Raw genomic sequence first — 25826 nt, 5'->3', positions numbered from 1 at the left:
TACAAAGCATTTATTCTGGTGTACATGTAAAAGATACTGTAGGATTTTACTTTGCAAGTAAAATGACTTATAATCTTTGACCTTTGAATTGTTACCATGACATCTGACTTGGGGATCTGGGTCTTGCATGTGATACATCATCTTGCTATGGTAAATGTTGGTCCAAAATTATCAAAAACTGACTTGACTAAAGTGGGACAGACATATAATGGAGCGCAAACCTATATTCTCCAAAATTGCCTTTTAACCAGCAGGCGACTAATCGGCATGTCAAGTGTCAAAACTAAGAACATTGCTATTAGTATTATACAACTTTTTACAGGTACACATTGATAAATTATGTGCTTTCAAGAGTGATTAACCCTAAATGATTAATCAATTTTTTTAATTTTTTATTTGGGTTTTACAGCGCACCAACACTGTATAGGTTATATGGCGCCAAACAGGACTACAAATTTTGGTTTTACATCTCATACCACTAAAAACTTTTGGCAGAGTATATGAACATTCCAACAAGGGCAATTTTATATGCTATCCTACTCAACATGCCAGCAGGGCAACATTTTATGCTCCCCCAATCTATATGTTTCCCCATTTCCTTTTCAAGACGCCAAAATAATTTAAATTATAGAATATGCACACAAAAATCTTTACAACTTTATCCTGTCATTCCATCATACCTATGGTCTGACTTGAGACGTTTTCTTCGTTGAGTATCTTCCTCTGTATTATCTTCCACTACAGACAAAGTTTCTGTGACACATCTCAATGCAAGGTCAGTAGCAGGTCCACACAGGTGCTTCCCATAAGCTACAACAGCTCTGTCATGAGAATCCACACTTGGAACTTTGCCTTAACAGTAAGAGCTTTATTCTAGTATTTCATAAAATGATATATCAATGTAATTGTGCTAAATAAGCTAGCATGCTGTGCCTATACAAAACCAAACTAGAGCTATCACTGAAGGTGATGAATGTAGCCCCTGCCGCACTGACACTGTACATTACAATTTGACCAATACAAGATTGCATAATTATATGGACTGTATGTATACAGTATAGTAACAAAAACCTAAGTCCCATAACTCTGCAGATTTTTTTTCTAAAGAACATAACATGCACCATGCACAACTAGGGTTGGTACTGATCACTTACAAGTGTGAAGTTTCATTAAATTGTGTGCAAGGGTTCGGGAGATTATCATTAGGTGCACACAAGATTGCATATGCTGACTGTATGTATATAGTATAGTAACAAAAAACAAAGTCCCATAACTCTGCAGAATATTTTTCTGAATAAAAAACTAACATGCTTCATGCACAAGTAAGGTTGGTACTGATCACTTCTGTGAAGTTTCATTAAATTGTGTGCATGGGTTCAGCAGATTAGGTGTGCACAAGATTGCATATGCAGACCCTATGTACATATAGTATAGTAACAAAAAACAAAGTTCCGTAACTGTGCAATTTTCTTTTCTGAAAGAACCTAACATGCACCATGCACAACTACTGTTGTTACTGATCACTTTTGTGAAGTTTCATTAAATTGTGTCAAGGGGATGAGGAGAACTGGTGCGCACAAGACTGAGTCTACGGGCGGACAAACACACAGACGGACGGACAGACAACCTGAAACAAGTATACCCCACCCTTACAACTTCTTTGTTGTGGGGTACAATTATTTCACTTCCATAAAAATACAAGGTGAAGGTTATATAGTTGTTTATTTTTATATGTTGCATTAATCATGTGGCGGAGTAATCAGCAAAGACCAAGACTACTAATGTAGAGGTTACAGCTTTGATCCCAAGGCAAGATGAACTTTCTCAATACATTTGCACTCAATCTGTGATACATCGAAGTTTATAATCCCATGTGAAAAGACAGTTACAGCTGTTATGAAATCCAGTTTTCCAGTAATATTTGTTAAGTAACATACTAATCTATACAACTATGTTGGTTTTCTCATGGCGCAGCTCATTTGTTAGCAGAGGATTGACCTGTACACAGTCTAAACCTACCCAGTCTGAGATGTTCAATATCAATCTTTATTCTCTCCATGATCATTTCTTCTCTGTGTAAATTGTCCATCTGAAACAACAGTTCAACGTCTTATATGCAACATAATAACTTATTTCTTAAATAATTCATGCAATAAAAATACTATGCATAAAGATCATATTCAAACAAAGACCATACTTTGCTTTTTGGTTCTCCCAAGGATCATGGTCTTCAGAATGTGTAAAAGTCATACTCGATTTGTTCACCAAAGTTTATTCCGGGTGTTCGTGAAGGAACAAGCACATGAGAATATATGTGAATAGTTCTCTCCCAATATTTGTTTTGTCTTCAAATTTTATAATTCAACTTTAGATCATAGTAAATGTACAAATGATATTGCGCTAAAACATTTAGAATTAGCCGGAGACGTTGTGCTCATCGGGTACTGGTACCTGACTATGAATGAAATGCGCCAATAGTGACATAATAAAGCTGTGACGTCACCAATGGCGAAAAACAAATAGATAATGTAGGTCAGTGGGTGACTTTCTTCAGGAACTACAAAGTGCTCATGACCTGACATATCATGTATTTCACAAGACAAGCACAAGAATAAATTTGTTATTTAGAAATATTTTTCTTTTCGCCATTAAATCATCATTATGCTTGCAATCATGTCTGAAAGACTGAAGTACCTAAATTACGCCAATTTTTAATAGTGGCTGCTTGTGACTCTGTGGACGGACCGTCAGGGGAGGTAACTAGAGTCACGGATTGGGGTATATGTAACCTAGCTTGTTCCTAATATGACTTGTATAAACATATAACCTACCTAGTTTCTAACATGAATTCTACCGGTATATAACCTGTCTTTGTTTCTAACATGACTTCTATCATATATAACCTACCTGGTTACTTATATATATATCCTACTTCCACTTAGCACAACTTCAGTTATTCCATACCCTACCTTCTATTTAACACAACTTTTATCAATATATAATTACCTTGTTTCTAACATGACTTCTATTAATATATAATTACCTTGTTTCTAACATGACTTCTATCAATATATAACCTATCTTGTTTCTAACATCACTTCTATCAATATATAACTTACCTTTTTTTCTAACATGACTTCTATCAATGTATAACCTATCTTGTTTCTAACATCACTTCTATCAATATATAACCTACCTTGTTTCTAACATCACTTCTATCAATGTATAACTTACCTTGTTTCTAACATCACTTCTATCAATGTATAACTTACCTTGTTTCTAACATCATCTCTATCAATATATAACCTACCTTGTTTCTAACATCACCTCTATCAATATATAACTTACCTTGTTTCTAACATCATTTCTATCAATATATAACATACCTTGTTTCTTACATGACTTCTATCAATAAGAACAAAACCAATGTCTTTATATTTCTGCACAGCACCATGTAACCAATGTGACAACTGGCCTATAGAGACAAACAAAAATTGAAATCTTTATTTCTTATATCTTGTCAGTACCTTCCATTGTTACTTGATTGCAATATTTATCAATGTCTTACAATATATTGGGTATTCTCTCTTAACAGAACAACCAACAGAATTGTGAAAGTAATACAGTCAGAATGTAACCATATTATTGTCTGGTCAGGATACCAAAACTGCCCTATATATGCTTTTGCCTTTTGCATACAGTGCAACCATTGGTGTTAGTGGAAGACTAATTTTTCATGGACTTCACTGTTGTGTCATTCCAAGAAATTTAATCCAAATGAAAAACAAAATTTTCACTTACATCTTTATAATTAGTAATACACAAACGTATGTCCCCGCAAAATTGTCATTTTGCCCCACCTCAAGGTTTTATGCCCACTAAATCAAATGATTTCACTGTCTTCTTAAAAATAATATCTAGATATAAATTATAAATCAAATGGTACCAGCTCACCTTTGCCTGCACCCATGTCCAAGAAACATTTTCCATCTGTCAACAAGCCAAGTTTCTCCATCTGTCCAATAATTGATGCCTGGAAGGAAATATCAGAACCAGATACGGCATTGTAAATTATGAAATGTTCAATCAAATGAATTTTTTCTGGACCCACTTTGACATAATTCTGTGTTTTTGTATTTCTAAATTCTTCTATTTCTTAACTGTGATTATTTTCAGAAAAAGCCATGTGCAAATAAAGAACACAAAATAAGAAAACTGAAATTAAAATGTTAGTGACCAAAGCAGGTAAGGACAAACTGGTAGACTTTATCCCTTACCCTACTAAATTTTAATAATGAACTTGCCCATCTTTCAATTTAGACAGACACAAATGTGCAGGCTGTTTATGATCTACACTGGTCACAAAGGCAGAATCAATTGCGTCCAGCATGATAAGGATTAGTATTTTAACAGGCTATTGCCAGTGCTTTGTCAACGTCTGCCTGCTCTATGAAAACTACAATAAAATTTACCTAAACCTGCAATAAAACTTTGATAGTAACAATCAAATTTCAGTAGAAATCTAAATATCAAAGGTAAATATACCCAAATCTTGTATTACCAGTTGTTGTTTTCTATGACATACAGCCTAATAAATATAACTACTAGTATACCTGAAAGTCTTGTATTACTGCTGTATTCTAGCATAACTAATAAATATAACTATACCTTAAAGTCTTGTATTATAACTTATTATCATTATGTAAATTACCTAAATCTTGTATTACCTGCTGTTTTCTATGACATACAGCCTAATAAATATAACTATACCTTAAAGTCTTGTATTATAACTTTAATATAGTCTAATTATGGTAAATATACCTGAAAGTCTTGTATTACCTGCTGTTTTCTATGACATACAGCCTAATAAATATAACTATACCTTAAAGTCTTGTATTATAACTGTAATACAGTCTAATTATGGTAAATATACCTGAAAGTCTTGTATTACCTGCTGTTTTCTATGACATACAGCCTAATAAATATAACTATACCTTAAAGTCTTGTATTATAACTGTAATACAGTCTAATTATGGTAAATATACCTGAAAGTCTTGTATTACCTGCTGTTTTCTATGACATACAGCCTAATAAATATAACTATACCTTAAAGTCTTGTATTATAACTGTAATACAGTCTAATTATGGTAAATATACCTGAAAGTCTTGTATTACCTGCTGTTTTCTATGACGTATAGCAGCAGTTCCATAAGACTGGTTTTCTAGTTCTTCCCTAAGGCAGGCATGTGTAAGCACTTCTTTCTCTAGCTCTCCTACATATTCTGAAAAATATTGATTTATAACAAATTAGTTAAGATACTATGGCTAGTTAAGATACTAGTATGATGATACTCGTACATGCCAAGTTTCTTGGACAATTTTCCAGGAGATTTCAGTTGAAAATCCAGAAAATTTTATCAACCAGCATTTTTAGGAAATTGTTTGGTCAAATATTAAACCGTGAATTAAATTAAAACATTTTTCTTTTCCGAGTTGTTTTGATTTGGGCAGTGGTTTCAGAGGTTGTAAGTTGCATTTTAAAACATTTTGAACAACAAAAGTATTGATTTAAATTTATTTGATTACTATCATTTAATTGTATTTTAATAAGCAGAGAAATTGACATATCTCTTCTTTTTTATTTGGTGCATCCAGTTGATAATCTGCAGGTCATTTCGACATTCCTAGATTTTTTAGCACATGAGCAGTAGCATAAACAGATTGGAAATCAACTCATTTCACCATTTTAAATTTTATAATCATTTAATATATTGTAACGGTGTTTTTTACTCAATAAAAATAAAACCATATAAAATTATAGCTGTTAAAAAATGTTTAAACCTATCCTCAAGTTGTTTTCTCACTTCTGCCATCAGTGGTGATGATCGCCATTACTCCAGTAATTAGTAAAGGTCGTTCCTTTTATCTATTCAATTTGTATTCCTAAAAATCTTTTCCCACCTTAGTCATCCTTTAAACAGCTCCTGTCTATATCATCACCACTCTCCAACTAACATAACACGAAAATAGCCAAAAGCACAATGTCATGTATGTATACATTAGTGCGTGACCTTGTTAAACTTTTATCGATAGAGTGATAAATTACGATTAATAATTGGATTTCCGGGAGAAATAATTGATTTCTGTATGACTGGGAGATGGACTGAAAATCCGTGAGTCTCAAGGACGATCTGGAAGACTTGACATGTATGGATACTTTTTCAGTATTTCTGAATTTATATCATGAAATATGTACAAGTTCTGCAGTGAGAAATGTGGAAGAACATATGCATACAATGATAACAATCTTTTTATAGTACATAATTAAAATGCACTAAACTAACAACACATACATGAAATGACTTAATACAGTCAAACTGACCTCAGGCAACAGACTGATCAACAAATACAGAACAATATATGAGCCGTGCCATGGGAAAATCAACATAGTGGCTTTGCGACCAGCATGGATCCAGACCAGACTGCGCATCCGCGCAGTCTGGTCAGGATCCATGCTGTTCGCTAACAGTTTCTCCAATTCCATTAGGCTTTAAAAGCGAACAGCATGGATCCTGACCAGACTGCGCGGATGCGCAGGCTGGTCTGGATCCATGCTGGTCGCAAACCCACTATGTTGGTTTTCTCGTGGCACGGCTCATATGTCCTCTTTTTCCGAGGGGGGTATGGTATTCTTATTCTCATCACCACTGTAGTATCAATTTTTGAAGTTCATTTTATGTGATTTAAGCACTCACCATCATAAAGTCTGTTCACTTTTTCAATTACTGCCTGCAGCTCATCAATAGGTACAGTCAAAACTGTTTCCTAGAATTATAAATATAGGTCTTTCATTTCATCAGACAGACATACTTGTCATTGTAAGAATCATTCAGAAACAAGCGTTCTTCAAATATATGAAGCTTAGTACACACTCCTAATCATAGGCAAGCCCTCTGCTTTATGGAGCCAGTGACCTATGATGACCTAAATAATTTGTATGACTGGGAAAAAAGTATAACTCTCTGTAAAGGGCATATGGGTAGATGGCAGGAAGGGAAGGACCATGATAAAATACAGAGGCAAACATAATAAAAATTATGTAATTAAAATTAATTTTAAGAGGTAATACTGTATCCAGTGCCAAAAAGAACTAGAGCTATCACTGAAGGTGATAAATGTACCATCCTCACGCACTGACACAGTACATTGCAATTTGACGCACACAAGATTGCATAATTATGTGGACTGTGTATATAGTATAGTAACAAACAAAAGCTGTCTGTTGACAGCGCGCTCGACTTTTCGAAGCATTGGCACAAGTATAGGGTCAAAATATTACTTGAGATTTTCGGACAAAAGAAAAGGAACAAATAAGACAAACAATGTACCTGCATTTGTGGAATTGGGTAAAGTCTTGTACTATATGGCAATGTGTGACCATGTTGGTAAGCAAGTGTTCAAAGTTTCAAAGCCATATATCAAACAGTTAATAGACAAAATATCGAATGATATCCGAAACCTAACTAATTTCTATGTCAAAATAAGGGCCAACTGAGCTAAAGTCTTGTCCTAGGTAAGCAGACTATGAAGGTAAACAAGTGGTCAAAGTTTCAAAGCCTTATGACAAACAGGTAAGGCAAAATACAGACAGGTACGAAATCTTAACTGATTTCCAAGTCCAAAAAGGGCCATAATTTAGCTAAAATAGTTGACAGAGTTATGTACTCTTGCCTACAGATTGGAATCATGATGATAAACAAGTGTTAAAAGTTTCAAACCCCCACGTCAAATAGTTTTGACAAAATGTTGACTTGTATGAAACTGAACCAATTTCCAAGTCCAAAGAAGGGCCATAATTCAGCCAAAATAGTTGACAGAGTTATGTACTTTTGCCTACAAATATAAATCATGATTATAAACAATTGTTCAAACTTTCAAAGCCACATGTCAAATAGTTTTGACAAAACATGGACTTGTACAAAAATTATACCAATTTCCAAGTCCAAAAAGGGCCATAATTCAGCCAAAATAGTTGACAGAGTTATATACTCTTGCCTACAGATGGAAATCATGATGATAAACAAGTGTTTAAAGTTTCAAAGCCATATGTCAAATAGTTTAACAAAACATGGACTTGTACGGAAACTGAACCAATTTCCAAGTCCAAAAAGTTATATTAAACAAGTGATAAAAGGTTCAGAGCCATATGTCAAACACTTTACACAATATGTGAACTGGTACGAAAAACTAAACCAAGATTTCTAAGTTAAAAGGGGCCATAACTCAGCCAAAATACTTGATGGAGTTATGTACTCTTGCCTAAATTTGGACATGGTGATGGTAAACAAGTGTTGAAAGTTTCAAAGCTTTATCTCAGAAGACTTTGTCAAAAAGTGGACTGGTACGAAAAACCTAACCAAGGTGTGATGCTGACGCCGTGGTTAGTAGGATAGCTCTACTTATTCTTCGAATAGTCGAGCTAAAAACGTATCCCATAACTCGGTAGAATATTTTCTGAAATAACCTAACATGCACCATGCACAAGTAAGGTTGGTACTGATCACTTGTGTGATGTTTCATTTAATTGTGTGCAATGGTTCGGGAGATTAGGCAAGCACAAGATTGCATATGCAGAATCTAAGTATAATAGCAAAGTAACAAATCAAAGCACTAAAAGTGCTGAATGCGGCGGGCTTAAATAGAAGACATGAAATATAATGGAAGGTTATATTTTAAAATTTCTCTTTCTCAAAACAGTGAGATTTTGAATTTTAATTATAAATTTGCATCTAGAATATACACATATCATTGAATACATATTTTTCCCAGCGAATCACATTTGTACCACGTTACTGTCCAATATATTACTGTATTGGATCCATTATATATTCCGTATTTGACTAGACAAATTTTTTATTCTAATCTGCATTTTAGCAAAACGATAAAAGCCATATACCGATGAAAGTATCCGCATGAATATCAACTTAATGCAATGTTACATACGTCTAAAAGATGAGTTCATGTCTGTTTGATTGTCTTTTTCCTTTTTTACCGAGAATAACAGGCATAGAATAACAAGAAAATAATGGTAAACCCAATGGATGCTCACCAAAATAAAATTATTGCATATTAAAAGAAACAAGAGGACCATGGTGGCCCTATATCACTCACCAGAGTTGATCTGGCCTACTGACTTAGTTTTTGACCTCACATGACCCAGATTCACACTTGGCCTAGAAATCATCAAGACAAACATTTTGACAAAGTTTCATGATGATTGGGTTACAACTGTGGCCTCTAGAGTATTAACAAGACAAAGATTCTGACCAAGTTTCATAAAGATCGGGTTACAATTGTGGCCTCTAGAGTTTTAACAAGCTTTTCCTTTGATTTGACCGGGTGACCTAGTTTTTAAACCCACATGACCCATATTCGAACTTGACCAAGACAAACATGCTGACCAGTTCTTATGAGTTTCAAACTTAAACTATGGAGGTTAACAAGATTTTCCTTTGATCTGGCCTGCTGACCTGTTTTTTGATCCTAACTGACACAGTTTCAAACTTTACCTAGAGATCATCTATACAAACATTCTGACCAAGATTCATAAAGGTTGGGTTACAACTGTGGCATCTAGAGTGTTAACAAGCTTTTCCTTTGATTTGACCGGGTGACCTAGTTTTTGATCCAACATGACCCAGATTCGAACTTGACCTAGAGGACATCAAGACAAACACTTTAAACAATTCTCATGAATTTCCAACTTAAACTGTGGACTCTTGAGTGTTTACAAGATTTTCCTTTGATCTGGCCTACTGCCTTAGTTTTTGACCATACATGACCCAGTTTCGAACCTGACCAAGAGATCTTCAAGACAAACTTTCTGACAAAGTTTCATAAGATTGGGTCACAGATATGGCCTCTAGAGTGTTAACAAGGTACATGTTGACGGATGACGCATGTCGCATGACGAACGCAGCCGGACAATGACTGGTCACAGTAGCTTACCTTGAGCACTCCCTGCTCTGGTGAGCTAAAAAGTGGAATTCGCTGACTGGGCACATATAGTTTTAAAAAATACTCATGTTGAATTAATAAAATATTAGAATCTCACTGGAATATTATCCCAACAAAAGATGAAGATACATGAGGGCCATGAAGGCCCTGTATCGCTCACCTGACCTATTGACCTAAAGATCATCAAGATTAACATTCTGACCAAGTTTTCATTAAGATATGGTCATAAATGTGGTCTCTAAAGTGTTAACTAGCTTTTCCTTTGATTTGACAAGGTGACCTGGTTTTTGAAGTGACATGACCCAGATTCGAACTAGACCTAAAGATCATCAAGTTTAACATTTTGACTAAGTTTCATGAAGATACAGTCATAAATGTGGCATCTAGAGTGTTAACAAGCTTTCCTTTTGATTTGACCTAGTTTTTGACCCCACCTGACCCAGATTTGAACTTGACCAATAGATCATCAAGATCAACATTCTGACCAAGTTTCATTAAGATATGATCATACAAGTGGCATCTACAGTGTTAACAAGCTTTTCCTTTGATTTGACCTGGTGACCTGGTTTTTGACCCCAGATGACCCAATATCAAACTCGTCCAAAATTTATTGAGGGTATCATTCTGACTAAGTTTCATTAAGATTGAACCAAAATTGTGACCTCTAGAGTGTTAACATGCAAATTCCTTTGATTTGAACTGGTGACCTAGTTTTTGATCCCAGATGACCCAATATCGAACTCGTCCAAGATTATTTTGAGGGTAACATTCTGACTAAGTTTCATTAAAATTGGGCCAAAATTGTGACCTCTAGAGTGTTAAAAAGTTTTTCCTTTGATCTGACCTAGTGACCTAGTTTTTGACCCAAGATGACCCAATATTGAACTCTTCCAAGATTTTATTGAGAGTAACATTTAAGTTTCACTAAGATTGGGCCAAAATTGTGGCCTCTAGAGTGTTTACAAGCTTTATCTTAGATTTGACCTGATGACCTAGTTTTTGACCCCATATGACCCAATATCAAACTCTTCCAAGATTTTATTGAAGGTAACATTCTGACCAAATTTCATTAAGATTGGGCCAAAATTGTGACCTCTAGAGTGTTAACAGTCAAATTGTTGACAACAGACGACTGACAGACAGACGGACGACGACGGACACAGAGCGATCACAAAAGCTCACCTTTGAGCACTTCGTGCTCAGATGAGCTAAAAATGCGCACCACCTTTTGTTGCCAAGAAATATCCTGACTAGAATGGCGCTATAGTTCATTAAAGTTAAGCAATCAAAGGGCAGTAACTCAGTGATAATCATTCGACCAAAACATGAAGATAATATGCAACTTCCGATGAAGTTTCTATGGATTCCAGTCCAGGACAAAAAAATAGTACTCTAGTTTACTAAAGTTGAATTATCAAAGGGCATTAACTTAGTGAATCATCTGACTGGAACGCGCATTTCCTCTTGGCAGTGAAGCTTCCTATGAAGCTACTATAAATTCCAGCCAGTGGTTGCTGAGGAATACTCTGGACAAGAAATGGTACTATAGTAAACTAAGTTGAATTACCAAAGGGCAATAAGTCAGTGAAAAATCATCTGGCTGGAAGTTGGAACATCAAAAAATATGCACATTTCCTCTTCGGAGTAAATCTTCGATAAAAGATTGATGAATTCCAGGAAATGGAACTTTTGTATACTATGTTATGTAATCAAAGGACAATAACTTTGAAAAATCATTCGACCAGAATATGAAGATAATATGTGCATCTGATATAGCAATAATATCAAACAAGAGATTTAAAGAAACAAAACTTTTTAGTTGATGAAAAATGCCTTAAATAAAACACTTGAGACACCAGGTCTGTATGGACAAGTGACCGAGTATAGCCGTGGCAATACATAAGTCCCATACCGGTGAAATTTTTTTTACTTGACTTTCAATAATGACTTTGACCTATGGCCGACAACAATGGGACATGTGCGCGACATATAGCATAATCATGGGGAATATTTCGGTGTAGTACTAAAAATATCCTTTGATGCAATTAATGTAGCAGAAACAAATTTTTACTTGATCTTGAACAGTGACCTTGACCTTTAACCGACAAGCATAGATCAAGCATTGACACACTGTCTCATCATGGGGAACATTTTTGTGTAGCACTAGATAATCCATCAGCAGAAACAAATTTTTCTTGACCTTCAATAGTGACACTGACCTGTGACCTATAAGCATAAGTCAAGTACATGCATATCTACTTATTGCGCTCTGACAGGCGTCATTCCTATAATCCACTCCTGTGTTCCACCTGTAGAGGACTATAAAAACCTACTGTTCTATTTATCGTCTGATTTTATATCTTTTTTTGTTTAAATAAAATTTCCCAACAACTAGAGTAACTAGCAGCTGGTATCCAGGTATGTGTTACTTCTATAAGTAAGCTTAGTATAACATGCTTAATATTACCTTTAAACTTCATTTTTTACGATATTTTAAGTTTTTTGTTTTTCATCACGTTATGACTTATGGATCATAGTACATGTTCATTTAGCAAAACGGAAATGCACAACTTCACACAATAAATACATTAAGGTCTAGAGGTCCCACTCCGGGCTGAGGGTGTAATTAACGACATATCGAAATTCACTGTATCACGAAACATTATATATATATAGTCTGGCGATAAGAGTATCGTATCATAGGTCTGTTTTACGATACAGTGAAAAGTAGAGATCGACATTGAATGAAAACTTCCATACAATCACTGTTGAAGATAGCAACTAAACAAATGTATCATTTATTACAGTTTCTTTAACTTTAAAGCAAAATTTCAAGTACTTTCCAAGAGAAGGAACATTAATTTTTTTTTTAATTTTGTCACATGATATGTATTGTATTGTGAGACTAAGCATATCGCTACACCCCTAGTCCGGGCATCAATATACAACATATACATGTACTATTAATTTATTATGTACTGTATTATAATGTTATTAATCAAGCAATTTCATATTGGCCTTGCTATTTGTCCAATACGACTGCCCGAGGACAAATAACTAGGCCAATATGAAATCGCTTGATTAATGATAATATTATTATTCAACTTTCGACTGTTGCCGGTAACAGTATAAGAACTCTGTGAGTTACCTTATGGCAGCTATGCGCGTTCAGGTGAAAAATCTTGACAAGTTGTTTAGACTTATTTTAGAAATCATAATCATTTTAGCCGGTAAAACAGAATGAGTTGTATGTAGGTACTTGAGAACATTTTTGAGAGACGTTGTTGATGTGACATAATCAAGAGTAACTAGAACTTACCTTACTTTTTGAATTCCTATAGGGAGTTATCTTATTATTTGAACTGTGATAAAACTGCTTTAAAATCATTTCCTTTTATGCTGCAGGCAACGAGACAAAAAATTGTACACATATGTGTTGATCAATACAACCAACCAAGCACACATTATACACTCCCATGCCTCGTTTAATTATTATCCGAAATTGTTTGCAGTTCAAACTGACACTCTTGTTCGCCAATTTATTCATCCACTTTCCAGCATTTGAATCGCTATTTATCATTGCACAAATAGTCCACACTATCAAAATGTCTGTTAAAGATAAGTCTCATCCTTTTAATTAATCTGAGTTTCCATATTTTCTCATTATTTTCCTTGACAACTGCCAGAATTTCTGACAAGAAACACTTGCATTTTACACAATACCGAATTAGCGAAAGTATCGTTGTAAACTATGAAGACGTACATACCGCTCAGTCATACTTGGTTATTACATGAACATGTTAGATGATTTTTTTGTCAAAATGTGAAAACAATGTAATCTATAACTCTGATGTAAAACAAAATGGCGTCATTTAAAAATCTAACGGAGGTGACTTCTCCGTATTGGCCCTCTCTTTTGAACCAATCAAAATGCTTGAATTCCTTATTGGCCCTGTTTTTCTCGTATTGGCCCTGTTTTTTTCTCATATTGGCTCAGTTATGTTTTGTATTAGCTCTGTCTGTTTCATATGATGTTTGCAATTGATCTAATACAGTGTGTAATATTGTAAAGTTGAATAATAATACTGTGTATAAGGTAATTGCTGGTAAAAGTTCTGATTTCTTGTCATAAAGCAGAACGTTTTGGGACAGCGTGATAACATAAATCTGACTGTCGCTGTCCCGTCACGTCCAAATTTAAGAAATCCCCAGTGAAATTCGTTGTGAATGTTTTCTGGTACATGTACAATGTATTTGTATAGATTACATCTCTGATAATGAATTTATGTCGACATTAAAGCATAAAATTGCATCACTGACATTTTTAATGTATATGTGTTTTCTTTCTGCAAGTTAGTGTCGTTCGCGTCCGCTGCGTATTGAAACAGGTGTCGGGGTAAATATCTCCTCACACCTGTTTACATTATATTATATTGATTTATGTCTATATAGATTTATGTCTGTTATTTAAAATTATTAGTTAAATTCAACATGAATATATTAATGTTTAATGTATTGTAGCAGTAAGTCTGACCTGTATATAAGACATTGTTTTTATTTTTTAATGTCTTTGTTTTCCTAACATTAAAATGCTGACACGGGTAAGGTTTAGAGGGATAAAAAAAATATTATATTATAAAATAAGTCATCCCAATAAACCAAATGAGTATATTAAGCCTAGCCTAAAGTTGTCTTTATTTATTTTTTTTTTATCTTATAATCATAATTACATGTATGTTGCTCTCACTCGAAGGTCTGAGGCAATTATTGAATAGAAAATTTTAACAGCAATTAACGACTGTCACCATTATTTAAACCAATTCAACAATTCATGAGCACAATCTATGTCTTAAATACTAAAGAAAACATTGTTTATTCTTTTATTTTTAATTCATCTGTCCAGAGATAAATGGAACTTGTCTAGATGTCTGGTACTGGAGTCTTGACCCCTAATCATTGCCTAAAAACAAAGCGCTAAGCCTATAATAATAAACAGACCCGCAACTTGAAAGGCACATAGAGCAAATCTCGCAAACATCACGTGGTAACTGAATGAGATCTCGTTTTACCAATGTATGAATTTTTTTACCATACAACAGAAGGATAGAAATTTGTCATGAAAAACTTTCTATTAGATTGTCAGGGCTGTTTGTTTATAATGATAATGGTGTTTTTTAATGTTGACTATATATATATATTGTTAGTATTCTTTACACAGGGAAGGAAGGAATAAATTATGATTGGAAGTCTGGAAATTCAGAAGTGGTCATTTGAAAATTGGACCCGATTCGGTCAGCCATTACCAGTGTATGAAACAGAAAGCATAGGATAAAAATTTGTATCGTGAAAAACTCTATTTTAAGATCGTTTGTTTATAATGTTAATGGTGTTTTTTTTAATGTTGTTAGTATTTTCTACAAGATCACAGGGAAGAAATGAGTTTATGATTGGAAGTCTGTTTGTTTGTTTGTTTGTTTGTTTTGGGTTTTATGCCATTTTTCAACAGTATTTCAGTCATGTAACGGCGGGCAGTTAACCTAAAAAGTGTTCCTGGATTCTGTACCAGTACAAACCTGTTCTCCGCAAGTAACTGCCAACTTCCCCACAAGAATCAGAGGTGGAGGACTAATGGTTTCAGACACAATGTCGTTTATCAAATAGTCACGGAGAACATACGCCCCGCCCGAGGATCGAACTCGCGACCCCGCGATCCGTAGACCGACGCTCTACCTACTGAGCTAAGTGGAATGGAAGTCTGAGAAATCAACAATGCTCGTTTGAAAATTGGACCCGATTCGGTTTATTACGTGACGGCCGTACATGTATCACCAGTTTTAAATTAATAAGCGTCTATCGATTTGATCAGGAGTGATCAAGTCAGCATTAACCCTTCAAGATGATAACACCAGTTACATCGGGGATACGTGCCTGCGGGAGATGATCTCCAGTTGCGATTCTGTATATTTATAGTTATACTTCTTTGCTAAAAATCAATACACCCTACAAATTATTAACCTTCATAAAATAGCTCTGACAAAAAATCCCAAACATCATGAAATAAAAGCAGAAAAATCAATGGCTAACATTGTGTTTTGTACCCGCCTTCTGTCAATCTGTGTCCTGCTGAACATGAATGATGTAGAAATCTTCTTTTGATTTGATGCCAAACTTGTGACGTATCCGAAGTTCTGCTAGTTAGTAGTACTCTAGTTGCAATTTGGAATACCCATTCTTACCAAGCAAACGTAAGGCCTGATTTAAATCTATACACAAGCCATAACGCTGCTTGATAGAAAAATAGATAACCTTTTCCTCAATAACATTCCATTCCAAATGCAATATTCCTTGATTTGAGACTTTTTTAACTGTTAAAGTGCAGAAATCTATAATGCTATCGATGAGTCATTTTCCGCTTCTTCGAACGTTTCCGTTATAAAAACTATTTTGTGGTAATTGCAAATACGGCAGGCATATGCTATATACTAGTGACGGCACTAAGGCACATTGACACGGTCTCACGTTCCTATTAAAAGCTTGTTTTATAAAAAAAAATCACCGCATAAACAGATATGTCCTTTAATTTAGAAGTTGTTGTTGCTGTTTCATTCACAAAAACAAGATGGCGTCATAAACAACAATAATTAAAGAAGTCCGGTAATACCTATTAAAACAAAAAATATCATTCGCCTAGATTTTCTTCTTTATTCTCATTAAAATGCACGAAAGTAGGATAATATACAAACTTCATCAAATGCATTTTTACGGTGTAATAACAATGAAAATGTGGACTATTTTGTGACAGTGTGTTGTTTGGTTTTGTCCAATGACATTCCGCGAAGTCAAATAGTTCTGTTATTGAACTAGTTTGACGGGGTTATTACTGTATAAAACAGGTTTACCATACAAGATATAAATACTTTATAAATCATCACGCAGTAACCACTAACCCTTCTTCTCATTAAACTATCCGTTTTACAAGAATTATTATGCTTCAATTTGATGTGTTATTCAGATTGTCTCCAATTTTCGATCTTCCGCGCGATGACACACTTTGAAACTGTGAGTGTTAACTAAGCGGCAGAGGCCGCAAGCGGCCCGCCGCAAAAACAAAGTTCCATAACTCTGCAGAATATTTATCTAAAAGAACATAACATGCACCATGCACAACTACGGTTGGTACTGATCACTTGTGTGAAGTTTCATTTAATTGTGTGCAACTTGATTGTTGAAGCACAAAGGACAGGAACAACAGAGAAGAAATTCCAAAAAAAATTCTAAGTCCATAAAAAAATTCTTACCAGATACAGGTATTTCAAAATACACCTAAAAATTGGAGGTACCATCCATGTTGTACCACAAAAAAGTGGTTTTGGTTTTTACCTACGGCCAATAATAAACAAGAGGACCATGATGGTTCTGAATCGCTCACCTCTTCCCACATGACCCAGTTTTGAGTATGACCTCGTTTTTTCTATTATTTGACATAGTGACCTAGTTTTTGAGCTCATGTGACCCAGTTTTGAACTTGACCTAGATATTATCAAGATAAAAATTCTGACCAATTTTCATGAAGATCCATTGAAAAATATGGTCTCTAGAGTGGTCACAAGGTTTTTCTATTATTTGACCTATTGACCTAGTTTTCGAAGGTACGTGACCCTGTTTTGAACTTTAACTAGATATCATCAAGGTGAACATTCTCACTAATTTTCAAGAAGATCTCATGAAAAATATGGCCTCTAGAGAGGTCACAAGGTTTTTCTATTTTTATACCTACTGGCCTAGTTTTTGATGGCACGTGACCCAGTTTCGAAACTTACCTACATATCATCAGGGTGAACATTCAGATCAATTTTCATGAAGATCCATTGAAAAATATGGCCTCTAGAGAGGTCAAAAGATTTTTCTAATTTTAGACCTACTGACCTAGTTTTTGACCGCAGTTGACCCAGTTTCAAACTCGACCTAGATATAATCAAGATGAACATTCAGACCAACCTTCATACAGATCCCATGAAAAGTATGGCCTCTAGAGAGGTCACAAGGTTTTTTTTATTATTTGACCTACTGACCTAGTTTTTTAAGGCACGTGACCTAGTTTCAAACTTGACCTAGATATCATCAAGGTGAACATTCTGACCAATTTTCATGAAGATCCATTCAAGGGTATGGCCTCTAGAGAGGTCACAAGGTTTTTCTATTTCAAGACCTACTGACTTAGTTTTTGATCGCACGTGACCCAGTTTTGAACATGACCTAGATATCCTCAAGATGAACATTCAGACCAACTTTCATACAGATCCCATGAAAAATATGGCCTTTAGAGAGGTCACAAGGTTTTTCTATTATTTGACCTACTGACCTAGTTTTTTAAGGCACGTTACCCACTTTCGAACTTGACCTAGATATCATCAAGGTGAACGTTCTGACCAATTTTCATGAAGATCTTGTGAAATATATGGCCTCTAGTGAGGTCACAATGTTTTCCTATTTTTAGACCTCCTGACATAGTTATTGGCCGCACGTGACCCAGTTTCGAACTTGATCTAGAAATCATCAAGGCGAACATTCTGACCAATTTTCATGAAGATCCATTGAAAATTATGGCCTCTAGAGTGGTCACAAGGTTTTTCTACTTTTAGACCTACTGACATACGTTTTGGCCGCATGTGACCCAGTTACGAACTTGACCTAGAATTTACCAAGATGAACATTCTGACCCATTTTCATAAAAATCCCATGAAAACTGTGACCTCTAGAGATGTCACAAGGAAAAGTTTACGCACGGACGGACGACGGACGACGGACGCTGCACGATCACAAAAGCTCACCTTGTCACTTCGTGACAGGTGAGCTAAAAAGTCTGAAAATAAGCTATTTATTGCAACATAGGTAAAAAGGAAATACTTCAAATTTTTTTTATTATAAGTGACGAAAAAAAGGGATCTGCCAAATAAAAACAAGAGGACCATGATGGTCCTGATTCACTCACCTCTTCCCACATGACCCAGTTTTGAGTATGACGTCGTTTTTTCTATTATTTGACATAGTGACCTAGTTTTTGAGCTCATGTGACCCAGTTTTGAACTTGACCTAGATATTATCAAGATAAAAATTCTGACCAATTTTCATGAAGATCCATTGAAATATGGTCTCTAGAGTGGTCACAAGGTTTTTCTATTATTTGACCTATTGACCTAGTTTTCTAAGGTACGTGACCCTGTTTTGAAATTTAACTAGATATCATCAATATGAACATTCTCACTAATTTTCATGAAGATCTTATGAAAAATATGGCCTCCAGAGAGGTCACAAGGTTTTTCTATTTTTATACCTACTGGCCTAGTTTTTGACCGCACGTGACCCAGTTTCGAAACTTACCTAGATATCATCATGGTGAACATTCAGATCAATTTTGATGAAGATCCATTGAAAAATATGGCCTCTAGAGAGATCAAAAGATTTTTCTAATTTTAGACCTACTGACCTAGTTTTTGACCGCAGTTGACCCAGTTTCAAACTTGACCTAGATATCATCAAGATGAACATTCAGACCAACTTTCATACAGATCCCATGAAAAGTATGGCCTCTAGAGAGGTCACAAGGTTTTTTTATTATTTGACCTACTGACCTAGTTTTTTAAGGCACGTGACCCAGTTTCGAACTTGACCTAGATATCATCAAGGTGAACATTCTGACCAATTTTCATGAAGATCTTGTGAAATATATGGCCTCTAGAGAGGTCACAAGGTTTTTCTATTTTTAGACCTACTGACCTAGTTTTGGAAGGCAAGTGACCCAGTTTCGAACCTGACCTAGATACCATCAAGATGAACATTCTGACCAACTTTCATAAAGATCCCATGAAAAATGTGACCTCTAGAGTGGTCACAAGCAAAAGTTTACGGACGCACGCACGGACGACGTACACCGCACGATCACAAAAGCTCACCTTGTCACTTTGTGACAGGTGAGCTAACAAGAGCACTGCAATGCAGAGCAACATACACAAAGCAAAGTCAAATATGACCTTTGAACCCTAAGTGTGACCTCGTCCTGAAGCAAGTCATCCAAAACATGCGCTCTGCAAGTCGTCTCAGTGTGGGGAACATTTGTGCAAAGTTTCTTTGAAATCCTTCAAACAGTTCAAGAGTTACAGAGCGGACACGAAACAAACTGATATGACCTTTGACCCTTAAGTGTGACCTTGACCTTGAAGCGAGACATCCAAAATATGTGCTCTGCACGTCGTCTCTGTGTGGTGAACATTTGTATTAAGCTTCTTTGAAATCCTTCTAGGGGTTCAAAAGTTACAGAAAGGACACAAAATTGCTAACAGACGGATGGACAGACGGACACTGGAGGTATAACATAATACGTCCCTTCGGGCGTATAAAAACAAAGTCCCATATCTGCAAAAATTTTTTTTTTTGAAAGAACCTAACATGCACCATGCACAACTACTGGTGTTACTAATCACTTGTGTGAAGTTTCATTAAATTGTGTCAAGGGGATGGGGAGAGTTGGTGCGCACAAGATCGTGTCTACAGATGGACAGACAGACAACCTGAAACCAGTATACCGCCCCCCCCCCACCTTACAATCAACTAAAGGCATGTAATACGTATTTAATACTCCTTCAGAAACCAACTAGAAATATCTTACTTTCTATTGTTCTTAATTCACAAACAAGAGGACCATGATGGTCCTGAATCGCTCACCTCTTCCCACATGACCCAGTTTTGAGTATGACGTCGTTTTTTCTATTATTTGACATAGTGACCTAGTTTTTGAGCTCATGCAACCCAGTTTTGAACTTGACCTAGATATTATCAAGATAAAAATTCTGACCAATTTTCATGAAGATCCATTGAAAAATATGGTCTCTAGAGAGGTCACAAGGTTTTTCTATTATTTGACCTACTGACCTAGTTTTTGATCGCAGTTGACCCAGTTTCAAACTTGACCTATATATCATCAAGATAAACATTCAGACCAACTTTCATACAGATCCCATGAAAAATATGGCCTCTAGAGAGGTCAAAACGTTTTTTCATTATTTGACCTACTGACCTACTTTTTGATGGCACGTGACCCACTTTCAAACTTGACCTAGATATCATCAATTTGAACATTCTGACCAATTTTTATGGAGATCCATTCACAAGTATCGCCTCTAGAGAGGTCACAAGGTTTTTCTATTTTTAGACCTAGTTTTTGACCGCACTTGACCCTGTTTCGAACTTGATCTAGATATCATCAAGATGAACATTCAGACCAACTTTCATGAAGATCCACTGAAAAATATGGCCTTTAGAGAGGTCACAAGGTTTTTCTATTATTTGACCTACTGACCTAGTTTTACATGGCACGTGACCCAGTTTCGAACTTGACCTAGGTATCATCAAGATGTATATTCAGACCAACTTTCATACTGATCTCATGGAAAATATGGCCTTTAGAGAGGTCACAAGGTCTTTCTATTATTTGACCTACTGACCTAGTTTTACATGGCACGTGACCCACTTTCGAACTTGACCTAGATATCATCAAGATGAATATTCAGACCAACTTTCATACAGATCTCATGGAAAATACGGCCTCTAGAGAGGTCACAAGGTTTTTCTATTATTTGACCTACTGACCTAGTTTTTGATTCCACGTGACCCACTTTGAACCTGACTTAGATATCATCAAGGTGAACATTCTGACCAATTTTCATGAAGATCCATTGAAAATTATGGCCTCTAGAGTGGTCACAAGGTTTTTCTATTTTAAGACCTACTGACCTAGTTTTTGACCGCACGTGACCCAGTTACGAACATGACCTAGATATCATCAAGATGAACATTCAGACCAACTTTCATATAGATCCCATGAAAAATATTGCCTTTAGAGAGGTCACAAGGTTTTTCTATTATTTGACCTACTGACCTAGTTTTTGATGGCACGTGACCCAGTTTTGAACCTGACCTAGATATCATCAAGGTGAACGTTCTGACCAATTTTCATGAAGATTTTGTGAAATATATGGCCTCTAGAAAGGTCACAAGGTTTTTCTATTTTAAGACCTAGGCTACTGACCTAGTTTTTGACCGCACGTGACCCAGTTTCGAACTTGACCTAGATATCATCAAGGTGAACATTCTGACCAACTTTCATACAGATCCCATGAAAAATATTGCCTTTAGAGAGGTCACAAGGTTTTTCTATTTGACCTACTGACCTAGTTTTTGATGGCATGTGACCCAGTTTCGAACTTGGCCTAGATATCATCAAGGTGAACGTTCTGACCAATTTTCATGAAGATCTTGTGAAATATATGGCCTGTAGAAAGGTCACAAGGTTTTTCTATTTTCAGACCTACTGACCTAGTTTTTGACCGCACGTGACCCAGTTTCTAACTTGACCTAGATATCATCAAGGCGAACATTCTGACCAATTTTCATGAAGATCTTGTGAAATATATGGCCTCTAGAGAGGTCACAAGGTTTTTCTATTTTTAGACCTCCTGACCTAATTTTTGATGGCACCTGACCCAGTTTCGAACTTGACCTAGATATCATCAAGGTGAACATTCTGGCCAATTTTCATGAAGATCCATTGAAAATTATGGCCTCTAGAGAGGTCACAAGGTTTTTCTATTTTTAGACCTACTGATCTAGTTTTTGACGGCATGTGACCCAGTTTCGAACTTGACCTAGAATTTACCAAGATGAACATTCTGACATATTTTCATAAAGATCCCATGAAAAATGTGACCTCTAGAGATGTCACAAGGAAAAGTTTACGGATGCACAGACGGACGCACGCATGGACGACGGACACCGCGCGATCACAAAAGCTCACTTTGTCACTTTGTGACAGGTGAGCTAAAAATAGGTATACATTAATTTAAATGTTGGCTTTGCAGTTGAGGAATATGCTGAAAGACACCAGAGATTAGTGACATGAGCATGTCAGCTGAATAACTTGTAGGTAACATTAAATCTGGTTTGCCTCTACATTTTCCAAGTCACAGGAAATTGATCAGCCTGTTACTTAATCACTTTGTCCAAAATGCTGAGTAATTTATTTATTTTGTTAGGTTTAACATCGCACTGACACAATTATAGGTCATATGGCGACTTTCCAGCTTCGATGGTGGAGGAAGACCTAAGGTGCCCCTCCGTGCAATATTTCATCACGAGCAGGCACTCAGGTAGAACCACCGACCTTCCGTTAGCCAGGTAGATGGCTTCCTCACATGAAGAATTCAACGCCCCGAGTGAGGCTCGAACCTACATTGATGAGGGGCAAGTGATTTGAAGTCAGCAGCCTTAACCACTTGGCCACTGAAAACCCTCAGAAAAAATGTTGAGTAAAGTTATGATTTTGATCTACTGATTGATTTAAATTTGATACCCATTTTCAACAGTATTTCAGTAAAGTAACAGTGGTCAATTAACCCAATGCGTGTTCCTGGATATTGTATAGTGCATATTTTCTGACCTGGCGGAGATATTTATAGAAAGGTCATAAATGGGCCATTCTATCATTGAGTTTAGGGTAATCGGTTATATCATTAGATTTCGTTTTATTACGTCGGATAAATCCGATAAGCACCAAGTTACCTATTGATTTTAATGGTAAAGCCTGTACTAAAAATATCTTCGCCAGGTCAGAAAATATGCACTATATCAATACTGACTTGATCTCCACAGGCAATACACAACTTCCCCGCACTAAACAGGGGTACAGAATGACCAAGTTCACAAAACTGTTTTCTGTCAGCAAACACTTGACCTTCCGACAAACAGTCTTGTGCTCTGCCAACTGAGCTAATTTGAGGCAAGCAGTAAAGATGGGAAGTAAGGATATACCCTGAAGACAGAAGCAACTAGAGCTATCACTAAAGGTGATGAATGTACCCCCCGCATGCACTGACACAGTACATTGCAATTTGACGCACATAAGATTGCATAATTATGTGGACTGTATGTATTATAGACTGTATGTATAAAGTATAGTAACAAAAAACGAAGTCTCATAACTATGCAGAATATTTATCTAAAAGAACGTAACATGCACCATGCACAACTAGGGTTGGTACTGATCACTTGTGTGAAGTTTCATTAAATTGTGTGCAAGGGTTCGGAAGATTAGGCACGCAAAAAGGCTGCATATGCAGACTGTATGTACATAGTATGTTAACACGAAACAAAGTCCCATAACTCTGCAATTTTTGTCGTTGAAAGAACCTAACATGCCCCATGCACAACTACTGTTGTTACTGATCACTTGTGTGAAGTTTCATTAAATTGTGTCAAGGGGATGAGGAGAGATGGTGCACACAAGATTGTGTCTATGTATATAGTTTAGTAACAAAAAACAAAGTCCCATAACTCTGCAATTTTTTTTCTGAAAGAACCTAACATGCCCCATGCACAACTACTGTTGTTACTGATCACTTGTGTGAAGTTTCATTAAATTGTGTCAAGTGGATGAGAAGAGATGGTGCGCACAAGATTGTGTCTATGTATATAGTATAGTAACAAAATACGAAGTCCAATAACTCTGCAAGTTTTTTATCTGAAAGAACCTAACATGCACCATGCACAACTACTGTTGTGACTGATCACTTGCGTGAAGTTTCATTAAATTGTGTCAAGGGGATGAGGAGAGATGGTGCGCACAAGATTGTGTCTATGGACAGACAGACGAATGGACAGACAGACAACCTGAAACCAGTATACCCCCCCTTACAACTTTGTTGTTGGAGGGTACAATAAGGTACCTTTGGATCTGGAACTTCTTCCCCAGCATCATCTCCAGAATTTATCCCTGCACTGTAATATGCCTGCAACAAAATAGACACCAAATTAGCGCAAACTGTAACAAAATTTGCTAAGAGTGTGATTATAAACGATATGATCATTTTGTGGATTAATTTTGAGTAAGACAGATATTTGTACTCTTATCTTTAGCTAATATCATATGACCCAACTGACTAAAAAACCTGTATATGGTACTTTTATTTCTCATTTACAACATAATTCCAAATTACAGTTAATGTCATAAAACTCATATGACCTGAACTGTTTAGAGCATACTAAGTGGCTACACTTCACACAATGTGGCATGTCCCTAGGTTTTGCAAGCATATACCATGTATTTCTGGTTATTGTTACATCTTACACTAAACAGCTCTATCACAAGGAAGTTGCTCAGACATATTAAGTACTGCAACATGTTAGTGTTTTACAATTACTGCCACACTTAATACTTACTGGCATATCCCTTGGTTTGCTTGGACATTTCTTCATATGATGGTTCAATTTGTCTGTATAACATGTGCTGTAAAAAATCATATTGTCACAATCTGATATCAAGTCTCAGCGCATACGGTGAATAATGATGTACAAGAGGGTCATGATGACCCTGGATCGCTCACCAGAATAATATCAGCTACATGTTTCAAATATCAAACTGATGACTTTTAGAAATTTTTTGGAAGATTTTCCGATGTACAATCAAGTAACCCCTGGGGCGGGGCCAATTTTACCCCGGGGGTCATGATTTGAACAAAGTTTGTAGAAGTCTACTAGGAAATGTTACATATCAAATATCTAAGATCTAGACCTTCTGGTTTATTTTTAGAAAATTTATGAAGATTTCCCTATGTACAATCAAGTAACCCCTGGGGCTAGGTCAATTTGACCCTGGAGGTGGGGGTCAAGATTTGAACAACTTTTGTAGAGGTCCACTAGGCAATGCTACATGTCAAATATCTAAGCTCTAGGCCTTCTAGTTTATTTTTAGAAAATTT

The 25826-nt window shown here is 35.9% G+C and overlaps 1 protein-coding gene across 3 annotated transcripts in view; it reads right to left on the bottom strand.

The window, feature by feature from the left end:
- Nucleotides 1-25826, bottom strand: part of LOC123525031 (tRNA:m(4)X modification enzyme TRM13 homolog) — a 49898-nt gene that overhangs the window by 10917 nt on the left and 13155 nt on the right. For all 3 annotated transcript variants that reach the window (XM_045303705.2, XM_045303704.2, XM_045303706.2), the window contains 8 exons: nt 25288-25354; nt 24795-24857; nt 6756-6825; nt 5176-5282; nt 3955-4033; nt 3387-3475; nt 2020-2089; nt 681-852 (listed from right to left, as the gene is read on the bottom strand). In XM_045303705.2, coding sequence (XP_045159640.1) covers nt 681-852; nt 2020-2089; nt 3387-3475; nt 3955-4033; nt 5176-5282; nt 6756-6825; nt 24795-24857; nt 25288-25354 — 717 coding nt within the window. The remainder of the gene's footprint in view (nt 1-680; nt 853-2019; nt 2090-3386; nt 3476-3954; nt 4034-5175; nt 5283-6755; nt 6826-24794; nt 24858-25287; nt 25355-25826) is intronic.

Source organism: Mercenaria mercenaria, chromosome 3 (assembly GCF_021730395.1).
Source record: "Mercenaria mercenaria strain notata chromosome 3, MADL_Memer_1, whole genome shotgun sequence".
NCBI lineage: Eukaryota > Metazoa > Mollusca > Bivalvia > Venerida > Veneridae > Mercenaria > Mercenaria mercenaria.
The sequence above is the reverse complement of the archived record's forward strand: the minus strand, read 5'-3'. Positions and strand labels throughout refer to the sequence as shown.